The sequence below is a fragment of the Talaromyces marneffei genome, chromosome 3, assembly GCF_009556855.1.
Source record: "Talaromyces marneffei chromosome 3, complete sequence".
Taxonomy (NCBI): domain Eukaryota; kingdom Fungi; phylum Ascomycota; class Eurotiomycetes; order Eurotiales; family Trichocomaceae; genus Talaromyces; species Talaromyces marneffei.
This window is the reverse complement of record NC_072350.1, coordinates 3,568,052-3,588,509: the sequence shown is the minus strand read 5'-3', so window position 1 is coordinate 3,588,509 and position 20,458 is coordinate 3,568,052. Positions and strand designations below refer to the sequence as shown.

The window sequence follows — 20,458 nt, the reverse complement described above, 5'->3', positions numbered from 1 at the left end:
TTTCATACGTCAACATCCGAATTCCATTCCACGACTCTCCAAAACCAAATTCACAGAAGAACACGATCATATAGACATCCAATTGAATAGTTGGTTGATATTGGATTGTTGCTCCAAATTATTGATGACGCTCTGTACACGAGTGAAGTAAAGTGGCTATGCTTTCTTTCCAACAGAGTGTTATCTACCCTCTGCCCCGCGAACCGTGTACCTAACTGAAGCGATACTCCGCATTTTAGTAAACATCAACTTTATTGTGACAACTGGCCAGCGAAATCCTGCGACCTTTGCTTCTTTAAGCCCAGAGTGAGCAAAACTGCTCACAAATAACGGAATATCATCTGGACTGTCCGTGGTCATGAAACCATTCTTTAAGCAATCTTTATCCTCTGGCTGGGTATTCAAGCAGGCCGACGATCTCTCTCCAAATACATGGCTTCCAGTTCCGTCGATTCCGTCAGTCGTACATCAAGACCTTCTGGCTCATAAAAAGTATAGTACAATAGACAAATTAGCATAGTCATCATGCTGATTGATCGATCAGAATTGCGGATCCTTTCATCAGCTTCAACGAGCTCGATGCGGAGTGGATTAGTGAAAAGTGCTGGACTTATCGCACGAAAATACAGAAACCATCTATTCCAGATGGGGCAAAGGCCTTTCTCGTGTTTAATGGTCTCGACACATTCAGTACCGTCTATCTAGATGGAAAACCTATATTGGAAAGCGACAACATGTTTCTAGCGCATAGAGTAGACGTGACTGAACAGCTACTCAAGAACGACAAAGAGAATTGCACTTTAGAAGTTACATTCGATTCTGCATTACTCAAAGCACGTGAAATTCAGAAGAAGTATCCGGATCACAAATGGATCAGCTTCAACGATGAGACAGCAAGACTCGCGGTACGCAAGGCACAGTATCACTGGGGATGGGATTGGGGCCGGATCTTGATGACAGCCGGTGTCTGGCGAGATGTTCTTTTGGAAGTTTACACTTGTAGAATCGCCGATATCTGGGCTGAAATCAAGCTTTCCAATAATCATCGCATTGCGCATGTGACAGCTTATGCGAGGCTTGAAGCTAGCAATACCCTGAACGAATGTCAAGGGACATTTTTATTGACCTTTCAGGGCGAGGAAGTCTCTCGCCAGATAGTTCCGTTGAAGTGTGATGGTAAATACAAGACAACATTTACTGTGGACCAGCCAAAATTATGGTGGCCAAATGGATATGGCGAGCAGAACTTGTATGAGTTGACATTCGCGATAACACGCGGGGGTGATAGTACTCTTCATCAGTCAACTAAAAAAATAGGTATCCGGACTGCAGAGGTTATTCAGAGACCGGACAAACATGGAAAGTCGTTTTTCTTTCGAATCAATGAAGTTGATATTTTCTGTGGTGGTTTATGTTGGATTCCAGTGGACAGTCTTCTTCCTCGAGTAAGCGCAGAGAAGTATCGGAAGTGGATCAAGTTAATGACTCGAGGAAATCAAGTCATGATCCGGTAAGTTTGATATAAGAGGATATAAATTGATCGGCTTTCCAATTGACTTCATATGTTGGGTCTGGGGAGGTGGTATTTATGAAGAAGACGCCTTCTATGATGCATGTGACGAACTAGGTATCTTGGTCTGGCAAGATTTTATGTTTGGATGTGGTAACTATCCAACTTGGCCTTCATTGCTGGATTCAATAAAACGGGAAGCAATCGAGAATGTGGTGCGGCTTCGACATCATCGAGCTATCGTATTATACGCTGGGAACAACGAAGACTATCAAGTCCAAGAACAAGCGGGCCTAACATACGATTTCAACGACAAAGATCCCCATAGTTGGTTGCGGACCAATTTTCCAGCGCGTTTTATATATACACCGGTGGAATGGTAAGCCTTTACCCCATTGCACAAATGAGTCTTTTAGAATCAACATGTCTAACAAGAAGACCCTATAGTGTGGCATGGCCGCCAGGAGAAGTATCAGATGTTCGGTACCATCGGCGGACATTTCAACAGTGAATTTGGCATGGAGGCTTTCCCACATCTCGAAACCATTAAATATTTTGTCGAGGACAACAAAAATCTATATCCGCAGTCCAATGTTATTGATTTTCAAAATAAAGCTGATGGACATGGAAGACGACTACCCACTTATCTCGTGGAAAATCTCCGAACCGCGACTGATTTGGAGGTCAGTAATATTATCACTTGAGCTGTCGTTCTTTACGACACCCTTTGGTGAGTAACAGAGAAGCTAACCATATTACTTAGACCTACATTTATCTGACGCAAGTCGTCCAAGAAGAAACGATGATGTTCGGCTATCGAGCGTGGCGACGTCAGTGGGGAGACGTTCACGGCCTTGTTGAACTCAAATTTATTTCTATTGCTACCGGGCTTGAGGTCCGAGACCGCATCGTGCATGAGAACGTTCGGCTGGCTGCGAACGGGACAACCAATATCATCCTAGACGGTCTCATTGATCATACCAAGTATTCGGAGCAACACGTACTTGCAGCGCGTTTGTGGGTTGATGGACGGTTGGTCGCAAGAAATGTTGACTGGCCACAGCCATTCAAATACCTGGACTTCGTAAGCGATAGTGCAATTGATATTGTACCTGGCGACGATCCGATTGTTAAGATTAATAATCTGAAGGCGGGTGACAGCCTGTTGAGATGGAAATATCTCGGACAGTAGCGCTTGTCAGAGGGTGGGTGTTTTCTTAGTGCATCGCACTTATCATTATTTTCGACGGACTGCATTCTGGCTTGCGACGATCGAGTCATATGTTCCATAACGTACATATGAATTGCTTGTATTTCCATGATTGATATTTATACAACACTAAGTTTGGAAAAGATTGGCCTATGGATTGTCAATCCCTGGGACCAGAATGGCCATGTTGCGTATGGCTGCCCTACTGATGTATAAACTTTGCCCTACTTTCCTAATTCGGTAGGTACACCTCGAAAAAACCAACCTAAACAAATGCCAGTAGAAAAGCTGAATATGCTGAACCTAGAAGTGAAGTAAATGAGATTTCTATGGATTACAAATTTCTCAGCATTTTAGCTTAAATAGACTACTTCACGAGTTGGATTTAGGCCCTCGGAACTGCCAACTGTGAAGGTGCCAAACCAAGAATTGTCATTACAACTATCTAGGGAGCTATTCGACGGAATATTGAACATGGGGAGGAAAAAGGAAGCACAGATTCGCTCTTGCAGCAGCTTGGCCTTATATACGGCTTTACGCCCTGCTAAGCGAAGCACTTGTCCGGATATGGCACCGACAGCTGGTGTGAGGTTATTCCCAGAAACGGTACCGCTAGGGCACCGTTCCGTAGCCCTAATCCCCTGCCGGTGAAGCCCTTCTCTAGCGGCCGTCACACCAACCCTGAAAATGGATGGCATTACTGAACAAAATTAAATCCAGCACCGGAAAATTTTCTGCACATAGAACAAATGAATACCTGTAAATACGTAGTCAGTCTGCTGTAGGAAGCTTTAACGTTCAAGGGGCTTTGCGAATTCAAGAAGCCTGTTATGAGCTGACCTCATATGAAATAGGTTCGGGCAGTCAAGCCCTCACCGAGAACGTGCGACACGTGAAGATATTCCCGAGTACCGGACAGGCGCTGAGCATGACACCTAAGGATAACACCCTTGGGAAATGCATCCGGGATACTATTCCCAGGGCCGTACCAACGTTACCGAGCAAGCCCCGAACATACGGGAATGGCACACGAAGTTCCCTCACAAGCACCGAGACGGTGCTGAACGTACGGAGGAATTGACCGAACCAGCGAGCTCCTTATCCCTATATGAACTGCATGTACGAGCTGAGAATCTTGTTGTTTTCTTTCCTTCTTTTCTTCATGTTATGTTTTCTATTTTAATATGCCCTTACAGTGCGCATTAGGCGGGACTAGCCCGTAACAGTATAGGAGTAAAAACCGAATAGAAAACATAACATGAGGAATAAAGGAGAGAAAGGAAAAACAACAGGTTCTCTGGGCATATAGAATGTTATATGGGAAGAGGAAGCTAAGGGTTCCAGCAGGTGTTGCATAGCGACGTAGGAATGTAGACAAGTAAGAATGTCGGCGCTGCATGCTTAGTGAGGGCTTCGCCCGAACCATACCAACATGAGGTCAGCTCATAACAGTATAGATGCTATATTTATTTATTGCTAATTTTCTATATTCGCTAATTATTGACTAGGTACCACCGTACCAGGTTGAGCTTAACCAGGACTGATGACAGACGTTATTTTACGGCTATCCCGGATACGGTTATTGCAGCGCATAAATCCACTCAGCTGCTCTCATTGGATATCAACCGGTCCTCATTACAAGGATTTGCCAAGAGACCTCCTTACTAAAATAGCGCGCACAGTTCTACACACAATTATGTAAGGCCACCTGTGCCAGATAATTTTCCCTCTGAGGTAGACACACAATACAATACATTACAGCGTCCCACTCAAATTCTCATGGTAGCATGTCCCGTAGGGAGTTGTGAAAAAGGAAATATTGAGGTTATTCAGAAAAAGACCGGCTTACAGAGACAGCAAAAGAGCAGCCCACAGAGGCACCAGCTTCGAGACCCCCTGTGAAAGGCTTTTCATAACCAGACACCCAAAAACAACCGATCCTAGGACCCCAGAGAGTGGACGTCACCCAGATTCTTATTGTGCCCTTCGTGAAGTTATACAAGATGTCTTCTGAAGATAAGAATCTCACCATCCTCTCCAGCAAATCAGACTGGGAGAGATGGTTACGACCAATCAGGAGCAAGGCTCGTGGAACTGAAGTCTGGGATTTCATTAATCCGGACCTCATAATGCCTGCAAATGGAGCAGCACGCGCATCTAAAGAAGAGCTCGCTGCCGGAGGCAAAACTTATGGCAGGAGGCTCGTTAAGCCGGAAGTGCCACAAAAACGTGCTGACGAATCAGAAGAGGAGATGGCATTCAGGCGTGAGACGTACAAGCAAGATATGGACGACTATAAGATTGACCGTGCGAATCTTGCAGCAATTCGGGAATATATTTTCCAAACGATCGACCAATCAGCGAATCTCCTTATCGAAGACAAAGCAAGCGTATACGATATCCTATCCGAACTCCAAAGGCGTTATAAACCTGACACCAGTCGAGAGCACTTTGATATCTGGAACGAATGGACAGCGTTAAAAGCTGGGCCGGCTGGAAAGAAGCAATTCAACGCGTGGATAAAAGGCTGGATTGAGACGTACAACCGAGCCCGCCAATATCAACTTCCTGGGATTGGCTCGGATGAGAAATATGCGATGTTGGATTTCATGCATGCTATCGAGGAGACACATGAGCGCTTCTACAGCACTTGGTTTGAGGCTATTACTAACGATAGAGAAAGATCGTTTGTTGAGCTTATCACCAAGTTTGAGAATTCCACAAAGGCGAAACACGGCGGAAGCGTATATGCCACGTTGAGAGGTGATAATGCCGGCTCAAATGGCTCAAATCAAGGCAACCCGAATAACAACAAACCGAAAAGGTGCTGGTGTGGAGAGCTGAGATCAGTCCATGACCGCTGGGAAAAATGCGCATATCTAAACGAACAGATTCGTGAAGATAACTGGACCCCAGATCCTAAAATTATCAAAAAGGTTACCGAGGCAGCCGCATCAAGGAAAAGCCTAAAAACCTTCATGGATAAACACAAAAAGGAGGATCGCCCAAAAGCCAGTGTTAACGTCAATGCGGTCTTTAGAACATCTGGTAATAATGACCTATTAGTGGATAGTGTTATCCATGATAGCGGCGCCACAGAGAGCATCTCTAATAGTATGGACCGCATGGAGAACTTTAAGCCAGAGAGAATCCGTATTAGAGGATTTGGAGGCGATCTTTGGGCTGAGGGACGAGGCACAATGATTGTATGGGCAACTACACCAGGGGATAAGGATAAATCTCAACGGATAAACGTCAAGAATGCCTTATATTGTCCTGACGGCCCAATATCACTGATTTCTGCAAGTGCACTCAACGACTCAGGTATCTTCAAAGATGAAGAAAAGAATACCCTATTTTCAAGAAATGGAGGATACCATGTGATTGCTACTCTTCAGCGAATCAATAACCAGGCAGTTATTGAATATAACCCCCTAAAGCAATCATCGGCGTATGCTTTGAAGCCGATAAAACCCTCAACTATAGAGCCTCACCCAAAGGCCTCACTTGAGAAGTGGCATAAGCGTTTAGGCCACCCCAACGACGAGGTGATTAACCACCTCAAATATCACGTTACGGGTATTGAAGTTGATACAACAACCCGGCCGATTTGTGAGAGCTGTAAGATATCAACAGCGAAGCAGCAAATCTCTAGGAGACCAATGGCAGTTGGCTCCGCACCATGGGAGATAGCCCACTTTGATATCATTCCAATGTCGGAATCATGGGACGGCATGAAATGGTGTATACACTTTTATTGTCTGCAGTCCGGCGACCACGAGGCAGTCCACGTTCATTCAAAAAGAGTGCTATCGAGCGCAGTTATAGACTTCGAAAAAGAGAAGGCCCGGCAAGGCCTTAAGATAAAGGTATTTCACACAGATGGTGAACGGTCACTCAACGAGATGTTTATAGCGCATATCCGGAACGAGGGAATACAGCTTCATCAATCAGCACCATATTCTCCTCAACAAAATGGCCCTGCGGAGCGTTCTGGGGGGGTGATAATCGCCATGGCAAGAACGATCCTTACCGAGGCTAACTTACCAGAAAATTTGTGGCCTCTAGCTATCGATCATATAGTCTATTTGCTTCAGAGACTCCCAAAGAAGAAGCTTGGATGGAAGACGCCTTATGAGCTCATCCAAAGCATCACAAGGCTTGAGAAAAGCATGACACCAAACCTAGGCCATATCAAGATATTTGGCTGCAAAGCATATCGAAAGATTCCGTCAACGCAGATCCCACGGTTGCAAAAGATGGCACCAAGAGCAGAAATTGGCTATCTTGTCGGATATGATGCCTCAAATATCTTCAAAATCTGGATCCCAGAGGAGCGCTCAGTCATACGTGCGAGAGACGTCGAATTCGATGAGGATGCCTTCTTTGATCCCACAAAACCGGTAAAAATCCGTATACGTAAGGCGATCGAGGAAGAGGACTATCGGGTTGACACTATCACAACGCGAGCACCTGTTAGCGAGGACTCAGATGACGATATTTTCCAAAAGATGGAAGAGAACCGCGCTTGCGAGCAAGAAGCACCGGATTTTCAAGGGGTGCAGGCCCAAGGTCGTCTAAATAAGCTTAAAGATAAGCTTAATACTCAAAATAAGCTTAATAACAAGCTTGATACCCAAATAAGCTTACTTCTAGAAGTGCAAACGAGACACCGTTTGACAGCGGAACAACGCGTCTCCCAACACCATCGTCACCAGGAACGGAACATAGCCAGGAGGTCAACTCTCATACAAACTCAGTGGAAAGGTACTCGACACCTATGACTATCGGACGTCAAGGTGTGAGACTTGAAGAACAAGAGTCTGTGCGATTCCCGACACCAGAGTCAAACCCCTCGCTTGAATCACGTGATTTTGATGCAGAAGCAAGCGAGCAACTTCAATTAGAAGCTACACAAGAGCCAAGTGAACGAGCGTCTCGAGCAAATGAGATATCAGCGACTTTTTCTGAGACTAACATTCTTCCTGGAAAAAGGAGCCGACGCGCTCCAAAGCATAGAGATGCAGATATTTACTTTACATCTGCTTTCACGTTGGGTAGAGCCCTCCAAGACGAACGGAAATTGATTCCAGAAGTACGACTACATCGCGATGAGCTTCCCCCAGAGCCACAAACATGGCAAGAAATGTTGAAGTTGCCAGAAGCGCACCGTGAAGGCTTCACTAAAGCAGGATTCGCTGAATATAGTTCCCTAGTTGAAATGAACACATTTGAGAAAGTTCACTGGGAAGAGGCTATACAACAAGAGAATTATGAGCTTCTTGGAACAAGATGGGTATTTACATATAAACTTGACAGCGCTGGCTTCCTACTACGATATAAAGCACGCCTAGTTATCCGCGGCGATTTACAGATGAGCTGGGATGACACATATTCAGCGACAATTAGCTCAAAAGCAATACGAGCCCTGATAGCTCTAGCTACCGCCTTTGGATATAAGATGTGGCAACATGATATAATTACGGCGTATCTAAACGCTGGGATCGACAAAAATGGATACTTTATACAGATGCCACAAGGCTTAAAAGGAGACCCGGATAAGTGGCTCCGTCTCAAGAAAGCCTTGTATGGATTGAAGCAATCACCACTATTATAGCAAAAGGAATTTACGGCAGCTCTCATCGAGCTAGGCTTTGAGCAGATATCAGAAGAGATCTGCCTGTTTAGGAATAAGGATGGTATAATCTTATTCTTTTATGTTGATGACGTTGTGACACTTTTCAAGCCTGAGAAAGAAGCGCACGCAAAGGAGCTTTGGGATAGACTCATGAGCAAGTATCCTGCCAGAGCTATGGGGGAGCTGAGCTGGTTCCTTGGGACCCGAATTATCCGAGATAATGAGGCTTCTTATCTCTGTCAGGATTCATATATTGAAGAAGTAGCAAAACGCTACAATTTGGATACGAGCAAAAGGCCATCAACACCATGCTCCCCAACCATGAGATTTGTTAAATATGACGGCCAGGCATCAAAAGCCGTTATCAAGCTATATCAACAGAAAGTTGGATCCATTATTTACGTTGCCATTATCACAAGACCTGACGTTGCCTTCGTTGCTGCAAAATTGAGTGAGTTTATGCAGAACCCAAGTCCAGCGCACATGCAGGCAATTGATCGAGTTATTCTTTACCTATATAAAACGCGCTTCCTTGCGATTTGTTATAAAAGAAACGATATTGAGGACGCCGTACAAGCAGCAAGCGATGCCTCCTTTGCCGACAATCCGGATCGACGAAGCTCTGGAGGATTCATATTCAAGCTCTTTGGAGGACCAATTGACTGGTCAGCAAAGAAGCAGAAAACGGTATCAACATCAACCACTGAGGCCGAATTACTCGCTCTATCAGAAGCAGCAAAGCAACTCCTCTGGTGGATACGTTTTTTCCAAGCCATCGAATTTGACCCCGAACAAGGACCTATCACTATCGAGTGTGATAACCGCCAGACCGTACGGGCAATGATAAAGAATGAAGCTATCCAAACCCGCCTTCGCCATATTGATATTCACAACCACTGGCTCCGTGAAAAAGTGCAGAACAAGGAAATCAATATCCGCTGGACAGACACCAACTCAATGCCTGCAGATGGGCTGACGAAGCCTCTTCTCAGTGAGAAGCACGCACTCTTTATCGAGCAACTCGGGCTCATCGACATCTCACGCCTAATTCCCCAGGCAAATCTTTCAAATTGATCTTCCTACACAAATCCCTACATGCGGCCCTTTATATACCGCTCTGCCGTTCTTTTTACTACACCAAATTTCCTATACAGACTGTCGACACATGCTTTCTTTTTGCTTCATTTTTGCTATCGTGGCATACGCGCTGAAGGGGTGTGACAGACGTTATTTTACGGCTATCCCGGATACGGTTATTGCAGCGCATAAATCCACTCAGCTGCTCTCATTGGATATCAACCGGTCCTCATTACAAGGATTTGCCAAGAGACCTCCTTACTAAAATAGCGCGCACAGTTCTACACACAATTATGTAAGGCCACCTGTGCCAGATAATTTTCCCTCTGAGGTAGACACACAATACAATACATTACAGCGTCCCACTCAAATTCTCAACTGAGCTTGAACCTGAGAAATAAAGTGGGAACGTGTAACGTATCGTATTCTGTGTGTCTTGTGTGTCTATCTGAAGGGAAACTATTGGACATAGGTTGCCATACATAATTATGTGCAAGACTGTGGACGCTAATTTAGTAAGCAGTTCTCTTGGCAAATCCTTGTGATGAGGACCGGTTGATATCCAATGAGAGCAGCCGATTGGATTTATGCGCTGCAACAACCGCATCCGGGATAGCTGTAAAATATCGTCTGTCACACCCCTTCAGCGCATATGCCACGATATCAGAAATGAAACAAAAGAAAGCACGGTTTGGCAGTCTGTATAGAAAGCTTGGTGTAGTAAAACGGGCCGCAGGTTAGATATTTGTGGAGGAAGATCAGTTTGAAATATTGGCCTGGGAAATCCGGCTTGAGATGTCAACTAGCCCGAGCTGCTCAATAAAGCGTGCGTGCTTCTCAGCGAGGAGAGGCTTTGTCAGGCCGTCTGCAGGCATCGAATTGGTGTCGACCCAACGGATATTGATTTCCTTGTTCTTCACCTTTTCACGGAGCCAGTGATTGTGAATATCAACGTGGCGAAGGCGAGTTTGGATAGCTTCATGCTTTATCATCGCTCTCACGGTCTGGCGGTTATCACACTCGATAGTGATAGGTCCCTGCTCGGGGTCGAATTCGATAGCTTCGAAGAAACGTAGCCACCAGAGGAGTTGCTTCGCTGCCTCGGATAGAGCAAGTAGTTCGGCCTCAGTGGTCGACGTTGACACTGTTTTTTGCTTCTTTGCTGACCAGTCGATTGGTCCTCCAAAGAGCTTAAAGATAAATCCTCCAGAGCTTCGTCGATCTGGGTTATCGGCAAAGGAGGCATCGCTTGCTGCCTGTACGGCGTCTTCGATATCTTTTCTTTTGTAACAAACCGCAAGGAAGCGCGTTTTATAGAGGTAAAGAATAACTCGATCGATTGCCTGCATGTGCGCTGGACTCGGGTTCTGCATAAATTCACTCAATTTTGCAGCAACAAAGGCGACATCAGGTCTTGTGATAATAGCAACGTAAATGACGGATCCAACTTTCTGTTGATACAGCTTGATCTCGGCTTTTGATGCTTGGTCGTCATATTTGATAAATTTCATGGTTGGGGAGCATGGCGTTGATGGCCTCTTGCTCGTATCCAAATTGTAACGCTTTGCCACCTCTTCGATATATGAATCCTGGCAGAGGTAAGACGCTTCATCTTCTTTATCTCGGATGACTCGGGTTCCAAGGAACCAGCTTAGGTCCCCATAGCTCTGGCAGGATATTTGTTCATGAGTCTATCCCAAAGCTCCTTTGCAAGCGCTTCTTGCTCAGGGCGGAAGAGCGTAACGACGTCATCAACGTAAAAGAATAAGATTATGCCGTCCTTATTCTTGAAGAGGCAGACTTCTTCTGATATCTGCTTAAAACCGAGCTGAATGAGGGTTGCGGTGAATTCCTGTTGCCATAATAACGGCGATTGCTTCAACCCATACAAAGCCTTCCTCAGACGGAGCCAGATATCAGGGTCTCCTTTCAAGCCTTGTGGCATCCTTATAAAATAGCCGTTTTTGTCGATTCCTGCGTTCAAATATGCTGTAATCATATCATGTTGCCACATCACGTATCCAAAGGCAGTGGCGAGGGCTATCAACGCCCGTATTGCTTTTGAGCTAATCGTCGCTGAATATGTGTCATCCCAGCTCATTTGCAAATCGCCTCGGATAACTAGTCGTGCTTTATATCGTAGCAGGAAGCCGGCGCTGTCGAGTTTGTATGTAAAAACCCATCTTGTGCCTAGAAGCTCGTAGTCCTCTTGTTGTAAGGCTTCTTCCCAGTGGACCTCTTCGAACGTATCCATATCAACCAAGGAGTCATATTCTGCATATCCAGCTTTGGTGAAGCCTTGTCGGTGTGCTTCTGGCAACTTCAGCATCTCCTGCCACGTTTGAGGCTCTCGGGGGAGGTTATCGCGGTGTAGTCGCACTTCCGGAGTCAATTTTCGCTCGTCTTGGAGGGCCCTGCCTAGGGTGAAGGCCCAGGTAAAATAGATATCCGCATCTCTGTGCTTTGGAGCGCGTCGGCTCCTTTTTCCAGAGATAATATTATTCTCTGAAAAGCTTGCTGATATCTCATTTGCGCGAGGTGGTTGGTCGTCTGGCTCATGTGCGGCTTCAAATTGAAGTTGTTCGCTTGCTTCGGCATCAAAATCACGTAATTCAAGCGAGGGGTTGGACTCTGGTGTGAGGAGTCGCACAGATTCTCGCTCTTCAGCGTTCACACCTAGACGTTCGATAGTCATAGGTGTCGAGTACCTTTCCACTGAGTTTGTATGAGAGTTGACCTCCTGGCTATGTTCCGTTCCTGGTGACGATGGTGTTGGGAGACGCGTTGCCCCGTTGTCGAACGGTGCCTCGTTCGTGGGCTCTGAGGTAAGCTCATCTTGGGTATCAAGCTTGTTATTAAGCTTATTTTGAGTATTAAGCTTATCTTTAAGCTTATTTAGACGACCTTGGGCCTGCACCCCTTGAAAATCCGGTGCTTCTTGCTCGCAAGCGCGGTTCTCTTCCATCTTTTGGAAAATATCGTCATCTGAGTCCTCGCTAACAGGTGCTCGCGTTGTGATAGTGTCAACCCGATAGTCCTCTTCCTCGATCGCCTTACGTATACGGATTTTTACCGGTTTTGTGGGATCAAAGAAGGCATCCTCATCGAATTCGACGTCTCTCGCACGTATGACTGAGCGCTCCTCTGGGATCCAGATTTTGAAGATATTTGAGGCATCATATCCGACAAGATAGCCAATTTCTGCTCTTGGTGCCATCTTTTGCAACCGTGGGATCTGCGTTGACGGAATCTTTCGATATGCTTTGCAGCCAAATATCTTGATATGGCCTAGGTTTGGTGTCATGCTTTTCTCAAGCCTTGTGATGCTTTGGATGAGCTCATAAGGCGTCTTCCATCCAAGCTTCTTCTTTGGGAGTCTCTGAAGCAAATAGACTATATGATCGATAGCTAGAGGCCACAAATTTTCTGGTAAGTTAGCCTCGGTAAGGATCGTTCTTGCCATGGCGATTATCACCCCCCCAGAACGCTCCGCAGGGCCATTTTGTTGAGGAGAATATGGTGCTGATTGATGAAGCTGTATTCCCTCGTTCCGGATATGCGCTATAAACATCTCGTTGAGTGACCGTTCACCATCTGTGTGAAATACCTTTATCTTAAGGCCTTGCCGGGCCTTCTCTTTTTCGAAGTCTATAACTGCGCTCGATAGCACTCTTTTTGAATGAACGTGGACTGCCTCGTGGTCGCCGGACTGCAGACAATAAAAGTGTATACACCATTTCATGCCGTCCCATGATTCCGACATTGGAATGATATCAAAGTGGGCTATCTCCCATGGTGCGGAGCCAACTGCCATTGGTCTCCTAGAGATTTGCTGCTTCGCTGTTGATATCTTGCAGCTCTCACAAATTGGCCGGGTTGTTGTATCAACCTCAGCGCCGGTGACGCTATCTTTGAGATGGTTAATCACCTCATCATTTGGGTGGCCTAATCTCTTGTGCCACCTCTCAAGTGAAGCCTTTGAGCAAGGCTCTTCTGTTGAGAATCTTACTTTCTTCAACACATATGCTGTTGATCGCTTTGGGGCATTATATTCAATAACTGCCTGGTCGTTGATTGGCTGAAGGGTCGCAATCACGTGATATCCTCCGTTTCTCGAATATAGGATATTCTTTTCCTCATCCTTGAAGACACCTGAGCGGTTAAGCGCCTTCCCAGAGACTAGCGATACTGGGCCCTCAGGGCAATATAGAGCATTCCGGATCCTCAACTGCTGAGATTTTTCCTTATCCCCTGGTGCAGTCGCCCATACAATCATCGTGCCTCGTCCCTGAGCCCAAAGATGGCCTCCGAAGCCTCTGATACGGATCCTTTCCGGCACAAAATCCTCCATGCGGTCAAAGTTGTTGGAGATGCTCTCCGTGGCGCCACCGTCGTGAATAACGCTATCCACCAACGGGTCGTCATCACCGGAAGTTGTGAAAACGGCGTTGATATTGACTGGCGGGCGTCCTTGCTTCTTATGTTGATCGATGAAGTCTTTCAAGCCCTTTCTCGATGCGGCCAGTTCAGCAATTTTCTTGACGATATTGGGATCTGGGGTCCAGTTATCCTCACGAATCTGTTCGTTTAGATATGGGCATTTTTCCCAGCGTTCGTGGACCGATTTCAGCTCTCCGCACCAGCACTTCTTCGCCTTATTGTTATTCCGGTTTTGGCTGTTGAAGTTGCCTTGATTTGAGTCATTTGAGTTGGCATTATTGCCTCCCAACGTGGCATATACACTTGTGCCGCGTTCAGCTCTTGTGAAGTCTTCAAATTTGGTGACAAGCTCAATAAAGGACTTCTCTCTGTCGTTGGAAACAGCCTCATACCATGTGCTGTAGAAAGTCTCATTTACTCTCCGAATCGTGTGCATAAACTCCATCATCGCGAATTTTTCATCTGAGCCGATTCCGGGAAGTTGATATTGGCGTGCTCGGTTATACGTCTCTATCCAACTTTTTATCCATGCGTTGAATTGCTTCTTTCCCGCCGGTCCAGCTTTTAACGTCGTCCACTCGTTCCAGATATCAAAGCGCTCTCGGCTCGCATCGGGTTTATAACGTTTTTGAAGCTCGGATAGGATATCGTATACGTTCGATTTTTTATTCACGAGAAGGTACGCCGAGGAGTCGATCGTTCGGAAAATATACGCTCGGATTGAAGCAATATTTGCTTCCTTGATATCATGCTTCGCGAGGGCTCGTTTGTGCATATCTCGTCGATATTGAAAATCCTCGGAGGTCTCATTTATCTCTTTCTTTGGAGCTGCAGGCTCAGTGAGCTCCTTCTTTTCAAAGTCTTTGAGGTCTGGATTAATATAATCCCAGACTTCGGTTCCAAGAGCCTTGCTCTCGATTGGTCGCAGCCATCTCTCCCAGTCTGATTTACTGGAGAGAATGGTTTGATTCTTATCTTCGGAAGACATCCTGTATAGCTTCACGAAGGGCACAATAAGAATCAGGTTAACGTCCACTCTCTGGAGTCCTAGGATCGGTTGTTTTTGGGTGTCAAGTTATGGAAGGCTTCCGCGCAAGGGTCCACGAGCACGCGTTTCTGTAGGCTGCTCTCCTGCCGTTTCTGTAAGCCGGTCTGTTTCCGAATAACCTCAATATTACCCCTTTTGCAACTCCCTACGGGACATGCTACCATGAGAAATAAAGTGGGAACGTGTAACGTATCGTATTCTGTGTGTCTTGTGTGTCTATCTGAAGGGAAACTATTGGACATAGGTTGCCATACATAATTATGTGCAAGACTGTGGACGCTAATTTAGTAAGCAGTTCTCTTGGCAAATCCTTGTGATGAGGACCGGTTGATATCCAATGAGAGCAGCCGATTGGATTTATGCGCTGCAACAACCGCATCCGGGATAGCTGTAAAATATCGTCTGTCAATATAATATACTATCCAATCACGTTCCTTCATAAGATATACTTCGTATCTTATCGGTGTCTTTGTGGTTTCGAGTATATCTTTGGTCACGTGATTTCTGTTGTCCAATCGTTCCTTCCGGTCTGTTTCTTATATCGCGTAGCATATGCAGGTGATTGGTTTCGTAACAATACACGACACAGCACTAATTTAGTAAGGAGGTTTCTTGGCAAATCCTTATATCAAGGACAGCTCACTATCCAGTGAGATTAGACGAGGGGGTAGATGCGCTGATAGACTTCTCTTTTGTTTTGATGATTCGCCTAATTGGCATGAACTGCCACGCTTCGAATCTCCTGTAGCTTCCTTCAAGTCGGTGCTTGAATTGATTCAACACCGAGAAGTTCTAAAGATACCGCGAAAGCTTTTCGTGATGAACCGGCTGGATGTGATGGGAGTCGGAAACGAGGCAGTCACAATAGTAGTTGCTTATCTACGCGTTGGAAAGCTTGGCTGGGATATATTGTATGTGCACTTTGTACACTGATGATAGACAATATTGTAAGTTTCACCGTCTTATCTGCACAATACACAATGCGTTAGTAATGGTATTGGCTTCATGAAACCATCTTAACTGAGAAAGGAACGTACTGAACAAAAACAGTTAGATATGAGGTAGTCGATCACATACTATGTCGGGTTGATGTGAATAAGACAGGTGCAATTGATCAGATCGATAGGTCAGGAACGACTGCATTATAATAGGCTTGTGAGTGGGGACATCTTGAGATCGTTAAGCTACTGCTCGAAAAAGGAGCGGATGTCAATGTTCAGGGTGGGAAATACAGTAATGCTCTCCAGGCTGCTGCCCAAGGAGGACATCTTAAGATTATTCAGCCACTACGGGAGATGGGAGCGGATGTCAATGCTCAGTGTGGATGCTATAGCAATGCTCTATACACCGCTACTCAAGGAGGATATCTTGAGATTTTGCAACTACTACATGACGGTTGATGGGACAGCACAATGTATCACAAGCAGAAATTCTCGCCTATGAACCTCCTGCTGCTCAAATGCAGTATGCCGGCCAAAGCGTTGTATCAATGCAACGCCTCGACGAGAATCCGCTCAAACCTGTACGCCAGCAAAGCTATGTGGAAAGCCTTTGCGGCGCTATGGAAAGGTTCTTTGATTGCAAGTCATATTCCACTGCTATGGGCTCTTCTGTGTAGTGGACTTTTTACGGTATCGCAGAAAATACGATCGCTGCTGCCATGTCATTTGAGATGGCTTATAATCTGGTCGCAGAATGGGCTAGGCCATACAGAGGAGTAGGTGCTAAGAATAGCTACTATCGTGGTGTTTCTGAAGAGTTGTACAGAATGTCTCAGGAGGAGAAGGTTGAGCAAGAATTACAGGCGAAGCAAGCGGAAAGTGAAGCTATTGCGGCCAGGGTGAAGCACGAGGAAGACGAAAGACAGAAGCAGTTGGACCAGTTAGCTCCACAACCCGTGATCTCGGACAAGCCCCCTTTCCCTGGAATGAAAAGTCATGCTCAAAACAACATTGGGATGGACGGCTGCTGCGGTCTATGGCACCATCGAGATTTCCCCTTCAATGAACTGTCTCTCAGTCGGGACATCTTGGAAGACGTGGATATCTTTGACTCTCTGAACTCCTCAGGGGGTGGAAGTGAAGATAGCAGTGTGGATGACTTGGAGCCTGATTTCAAATTGGCAAACAAAGACATCCTGAATCACTTCGAAGACTTGGATAAAGAGATAAGCAAGTTTATGAAATCCGAGTCGCCGCCATTTGAGAATTTATTTGGAGGCTATAGTTTATCAAGCCTTTCACCACGTCCTCGAACTACCGTAATTTCTTCGCTACTGGAGCGAAAATCAACACTAACTGGTCTCACCGATACGAAATCAACAGATCCAGAACCGGAGCCGGCGACCAAATGGAGCTCACACATGCAACTCGTCACCTTCCGAGCCACGGCTGATAAGATCGTAGAAGACTATCTTGAATGTAAAGGCGTGAAGCTTTACAGTTAGTTAGCTCGCAGCAGAAAAATACAGGACTTGAACGTATATAAACAGGGTGTTAAAGACAGCAAGAAGATTGATATACATAGGAAGAGGATAGAGTAAATCCAAGTCTACCTCTCCGTTATCACCCTAACCCTAACCTTGGTTCTAGTTGGAAAATGATTTTCTATACCAATTCGATAATAATTTCCGGGATTTACCTGATCTTGTTCCTTTTTAGTCTAGTTTTATTTTCGAGCAAAAGAATAGTTGTTGAAAACGTAGGCTGCAGGAGACGCTGTTCTGGTGTGTAGCTTTGAGTGTTGTATTTCGGGGGGGGCGGAAACCGATAACCTGAGTAAGTTCAGTCACGCATCTGGAAATGCTTGGAAGGATCTACCTGTCAAATCCTCCAGTCTACTTAAAGCTTCAGCGTAACGCCGGTAAGCGATTTCTTCCTGCTCTTCCGTGACCACAAACCCTTTTCGGATTTAACCGCGGATCAACAGAATCTGGTTATGAGCTTTTTTGACCTTGCGATGACTTCTCCAAGGCTTCAAAGAGTAGGGCTAGCTGAGGGATTTCAAGGTTGCTTGGTTCATGCGTCCTCTCTCTGCCAGTTGTTCTAATGGTGGCCACTCGTAGAAATTTTTAATCTGTTTCCAGTCTGATGTCTCATTAGTAGATGACTTTGGGTAATAGGGGCCTGACATACCATGTCTCACGTAAAGTGGAGGCTCGTGGAAGCGATTTGCCGTGGTGGAAGTGTTGATCATTTTCATTTACAAATGAAGACAATTTTGAGGGACCTTACCGGGGCTTTTATCATCGGGATACAATATATGAAATATCGTCTATTGAGAATGGGGCGCATTCTTCGGGTTTCAAATTCGGAAAGGGTGAGCGGAATCCCCCATATCCGTTTGATGTCAGCCAGCGGATGTTCCCGTTTAGTATCACTGCCCATTTCTGAAATACAACGAATACTCTGAAACGAGTTTATAATCAGTTTACTGACGAAGATATAAGAATATATACTAGAGTAAACACAGGATACAGAATACGCGGTGGAGGCTATCAAAGGTTTAGTAGGTTCTAGTTACTCCCCAATTCTAATCCTGATGCAGAATTCATATGACTGGATACAGATAGGATATAGACAACCAAATAGAATCACCTTGTCCTCTTTCCATTTTGACAGTCTCTGCTCTCACCGTACACAAACCAGACCCGCCGGTTTGAGGCATGATATATAAAAGGTTAGACAGCCCAACTCAGTGAGACACACATAGTTACCATGCTCTTGACAATACATGATGTTTTTCTTGTAGGCTATTATCAGCAGTTTACATATTTCACTGGCATGTGCTGCTCACTATAAGCACCGCCATAGAGCGCTTGCACAATCGCCAACTATAACGTCGTCAACTGTAACCAGTGGAGTCGCGGTTGCCAATCCCACAAACTCTGGTTCCAGTGTTCCTATTGAGATCGGAATCGACGGGTATGCCACTCCCACGCCCTTGTTTGAGCAAAATACTGATGTAAGCAGCCCTATAGGCATTGTTGAGATAGGCTCACCCGGACAAACAATTGACGTCCAGTTTGACACCACCTTCGATGGGGTGCTGGTTCGATCTGCCCGTGAGGATACCACTGACACGGATAACAGCCTTGTATACAATAGTAGTGACTCCGAGTCATGGAGTTATTATATTCCCGGTTCCAGCCCTGAGAATACATACACGCAGACGCTTGAGGATGATGCTTATGCTATAGCGCTTGCTGGCATAGAAACATTCGATATTGGCGGCAAACTCTATTCGAATATGGCATTCAGCCAATTTGAACAATATTATCAGAATACTAGTGGACAGGCTATTCCCTTTGGCGGGACCAGCGGGAGTATTGGCCTCAACTACAACTCGATGTAGCAGCCTGGATTTCCAAGTTTCATGTCTGCGATAAAATATCAGTTGGCCGGTACGTCTCGATTCAAAGCTTGATGTGAGCATTCATTGACATCACGTCTAGAATGGAAATGTACCCTTGACTCGTCTCGCAAATGGAAAAATGGTACTTAGACTTTTAGGAGTCTGGAGGGCATGAATCCTCGTTCTGATATCGCGTGGGCGGATCGGAATATTGCCCAGCCCACTTGGAGTATTAATCTTACAGTAATATCAGCTAGCAGTAGAAAGAATCCTCCTATTAGCACCTAGTCTACAATAGTTTCAACTGTAGAGTAGTCCCTTGTTTAGCCGCAAAAGCTCTTAGACTGGTATTTCACAGGCATTGATTCTACATGGTCTAATTTTGACAACACTTATCACTATCCATGCAATACAAGCCTCCCTGATTTTATATTCAGCATGGGAAACGGTATATTCACCATTCCTGGTACTTATATGCCGTACCAGCGTGATCCAACCAGCACTACTTATATCTCTATCGTCACTAGGGACAACTCTACAGACCTAAGTCATAAGTACACCTTCGGTTCCTGGTGGGCCTAACTAGGTGTATTGATTCTTGACTACGAACATAGCCAGGTGGGCTTTATAAATAAGTCGACACTGTTACCAGAGTTTACCACAGCCACGCTTGATATCATTGCAATAAATTGATTTACTATAGTAGATAGTTAGATAAAGAGACAGACGGGTTGATCTAGATGAAAATATGACCAGTTTGATTTCTACTAGCTGGCCAGCCTTGACTCCAGTCGGTCACATCTCGAATGAAGGTCGACGACGACAATCCTCTTGCATACTCTAATTCTGAAGAGCGTACTCATAACTTCGCAACCATGGTATAATAAATCCGTCTCGAGTTAACTATCAGGGACATAAGCTGTTATTAATAGAGAATAGAGCATAGTCTGACTAGCCTAAGTCAAGAGTGCCTTGGCATGACAGATGCACAACATCACTGGCTTACGAAAGGGCTATAATAGGAGATTAATGATGCAACGCAATTACACTTGGTCCTATCCTCAAACACTGGGATAGTATAGTCAGCTTTGTTGATATCAGAGCCCCGATCCTGTGTAGCATGAGCCTCAATCAGAATCATGTCTGAGTCAATTTCAACGATATCTGGTCTGGATTTCGTCA

At 45.4% G+C, this 20,458-nt stretch overlaps 4 protein-coding genes across 4 annotated transcripts; 3 read left to right on the top strand and 1 right to left on the bottom strand.

Annotated features, from left to right (window-relative positions):
* Positions 1-358: 358 nt before the first annotated feature.
* On the top strand, positions 359-2,702 carry EYB26_005037 (uncharacterized protein; the record flags this gene model as incomplete). Its single annotated transcript, XM_054264327.1, has 5 exons — positions 359-492; positions 545-1,445; positions 1,829-1,889; positions 1,958-2,193; positions 2,274-2,702. The coding sequence occupies 5 exons, from the start codon at positions 359-361 to the stop codon at positions 2,700-2,702; spliced, it is 1,761 nt and encodes a 586-aa protein (XP_054120302.1).
* Positions 2,703-10,193: 7,491 nt separating this feature from the next.
* Positions 10,194-10,946, bottom strand: EYB26_005036 (uncharacterized protein; the record flags this gene model as incomplete). Its single annotated transcript, XM_054264326.1, has 1 exon — positions 10,194-10,946. The coding sequence occupies one exon, from the start codon at positions 10,944-10,946 to the stop codon at positions 10,194-10,196; it is 753 nt and encodes a 250-aa protein (XP_054120301.1).
* Positions 10,947-16,335: 5,389 nt separating this feature from the next.
* On the top strand, positions 16,336-17,369 carry EYB26_005035 (uncharacterized protein; the record flags this gene model as incomplete). The annotated part of the gene is made up of 2 exons (XM_054264325.1): positions 16,336-16,640; positions 16,691-17,369. The coding sequence occupies 2 exons, from the start codon at positions 16,336-16,338 to the stop codon at positions 17,367-17,369; spliced, it is 984 nt and encodes a 327-aa protein (XP_054120300.1).
* An 836-nt stretch (positions 17,370-18,205) lies between these two features.
* EYB26_005034 (uncharacterized protein) lies at positions 18,206-19,276 on the top strand (the record flags this gene model as incomplete). Its single annotated transcript, XM_054264324.1, has 3 exons — positions 18,206-18,241; positions 18,674-18,846; positions 18,895-19,276. The coding sequence occupies 3 exons, from the start codon at positions 18,206-18,208 to the stop codon at positions 19,274-19,276; spliced, it is 591 nt and encodes a 196-aa protein (XP_054120299.1).
* Between the last annotated feature and the right edge of the window lie 1,182 nt (positions 19,277-20,458).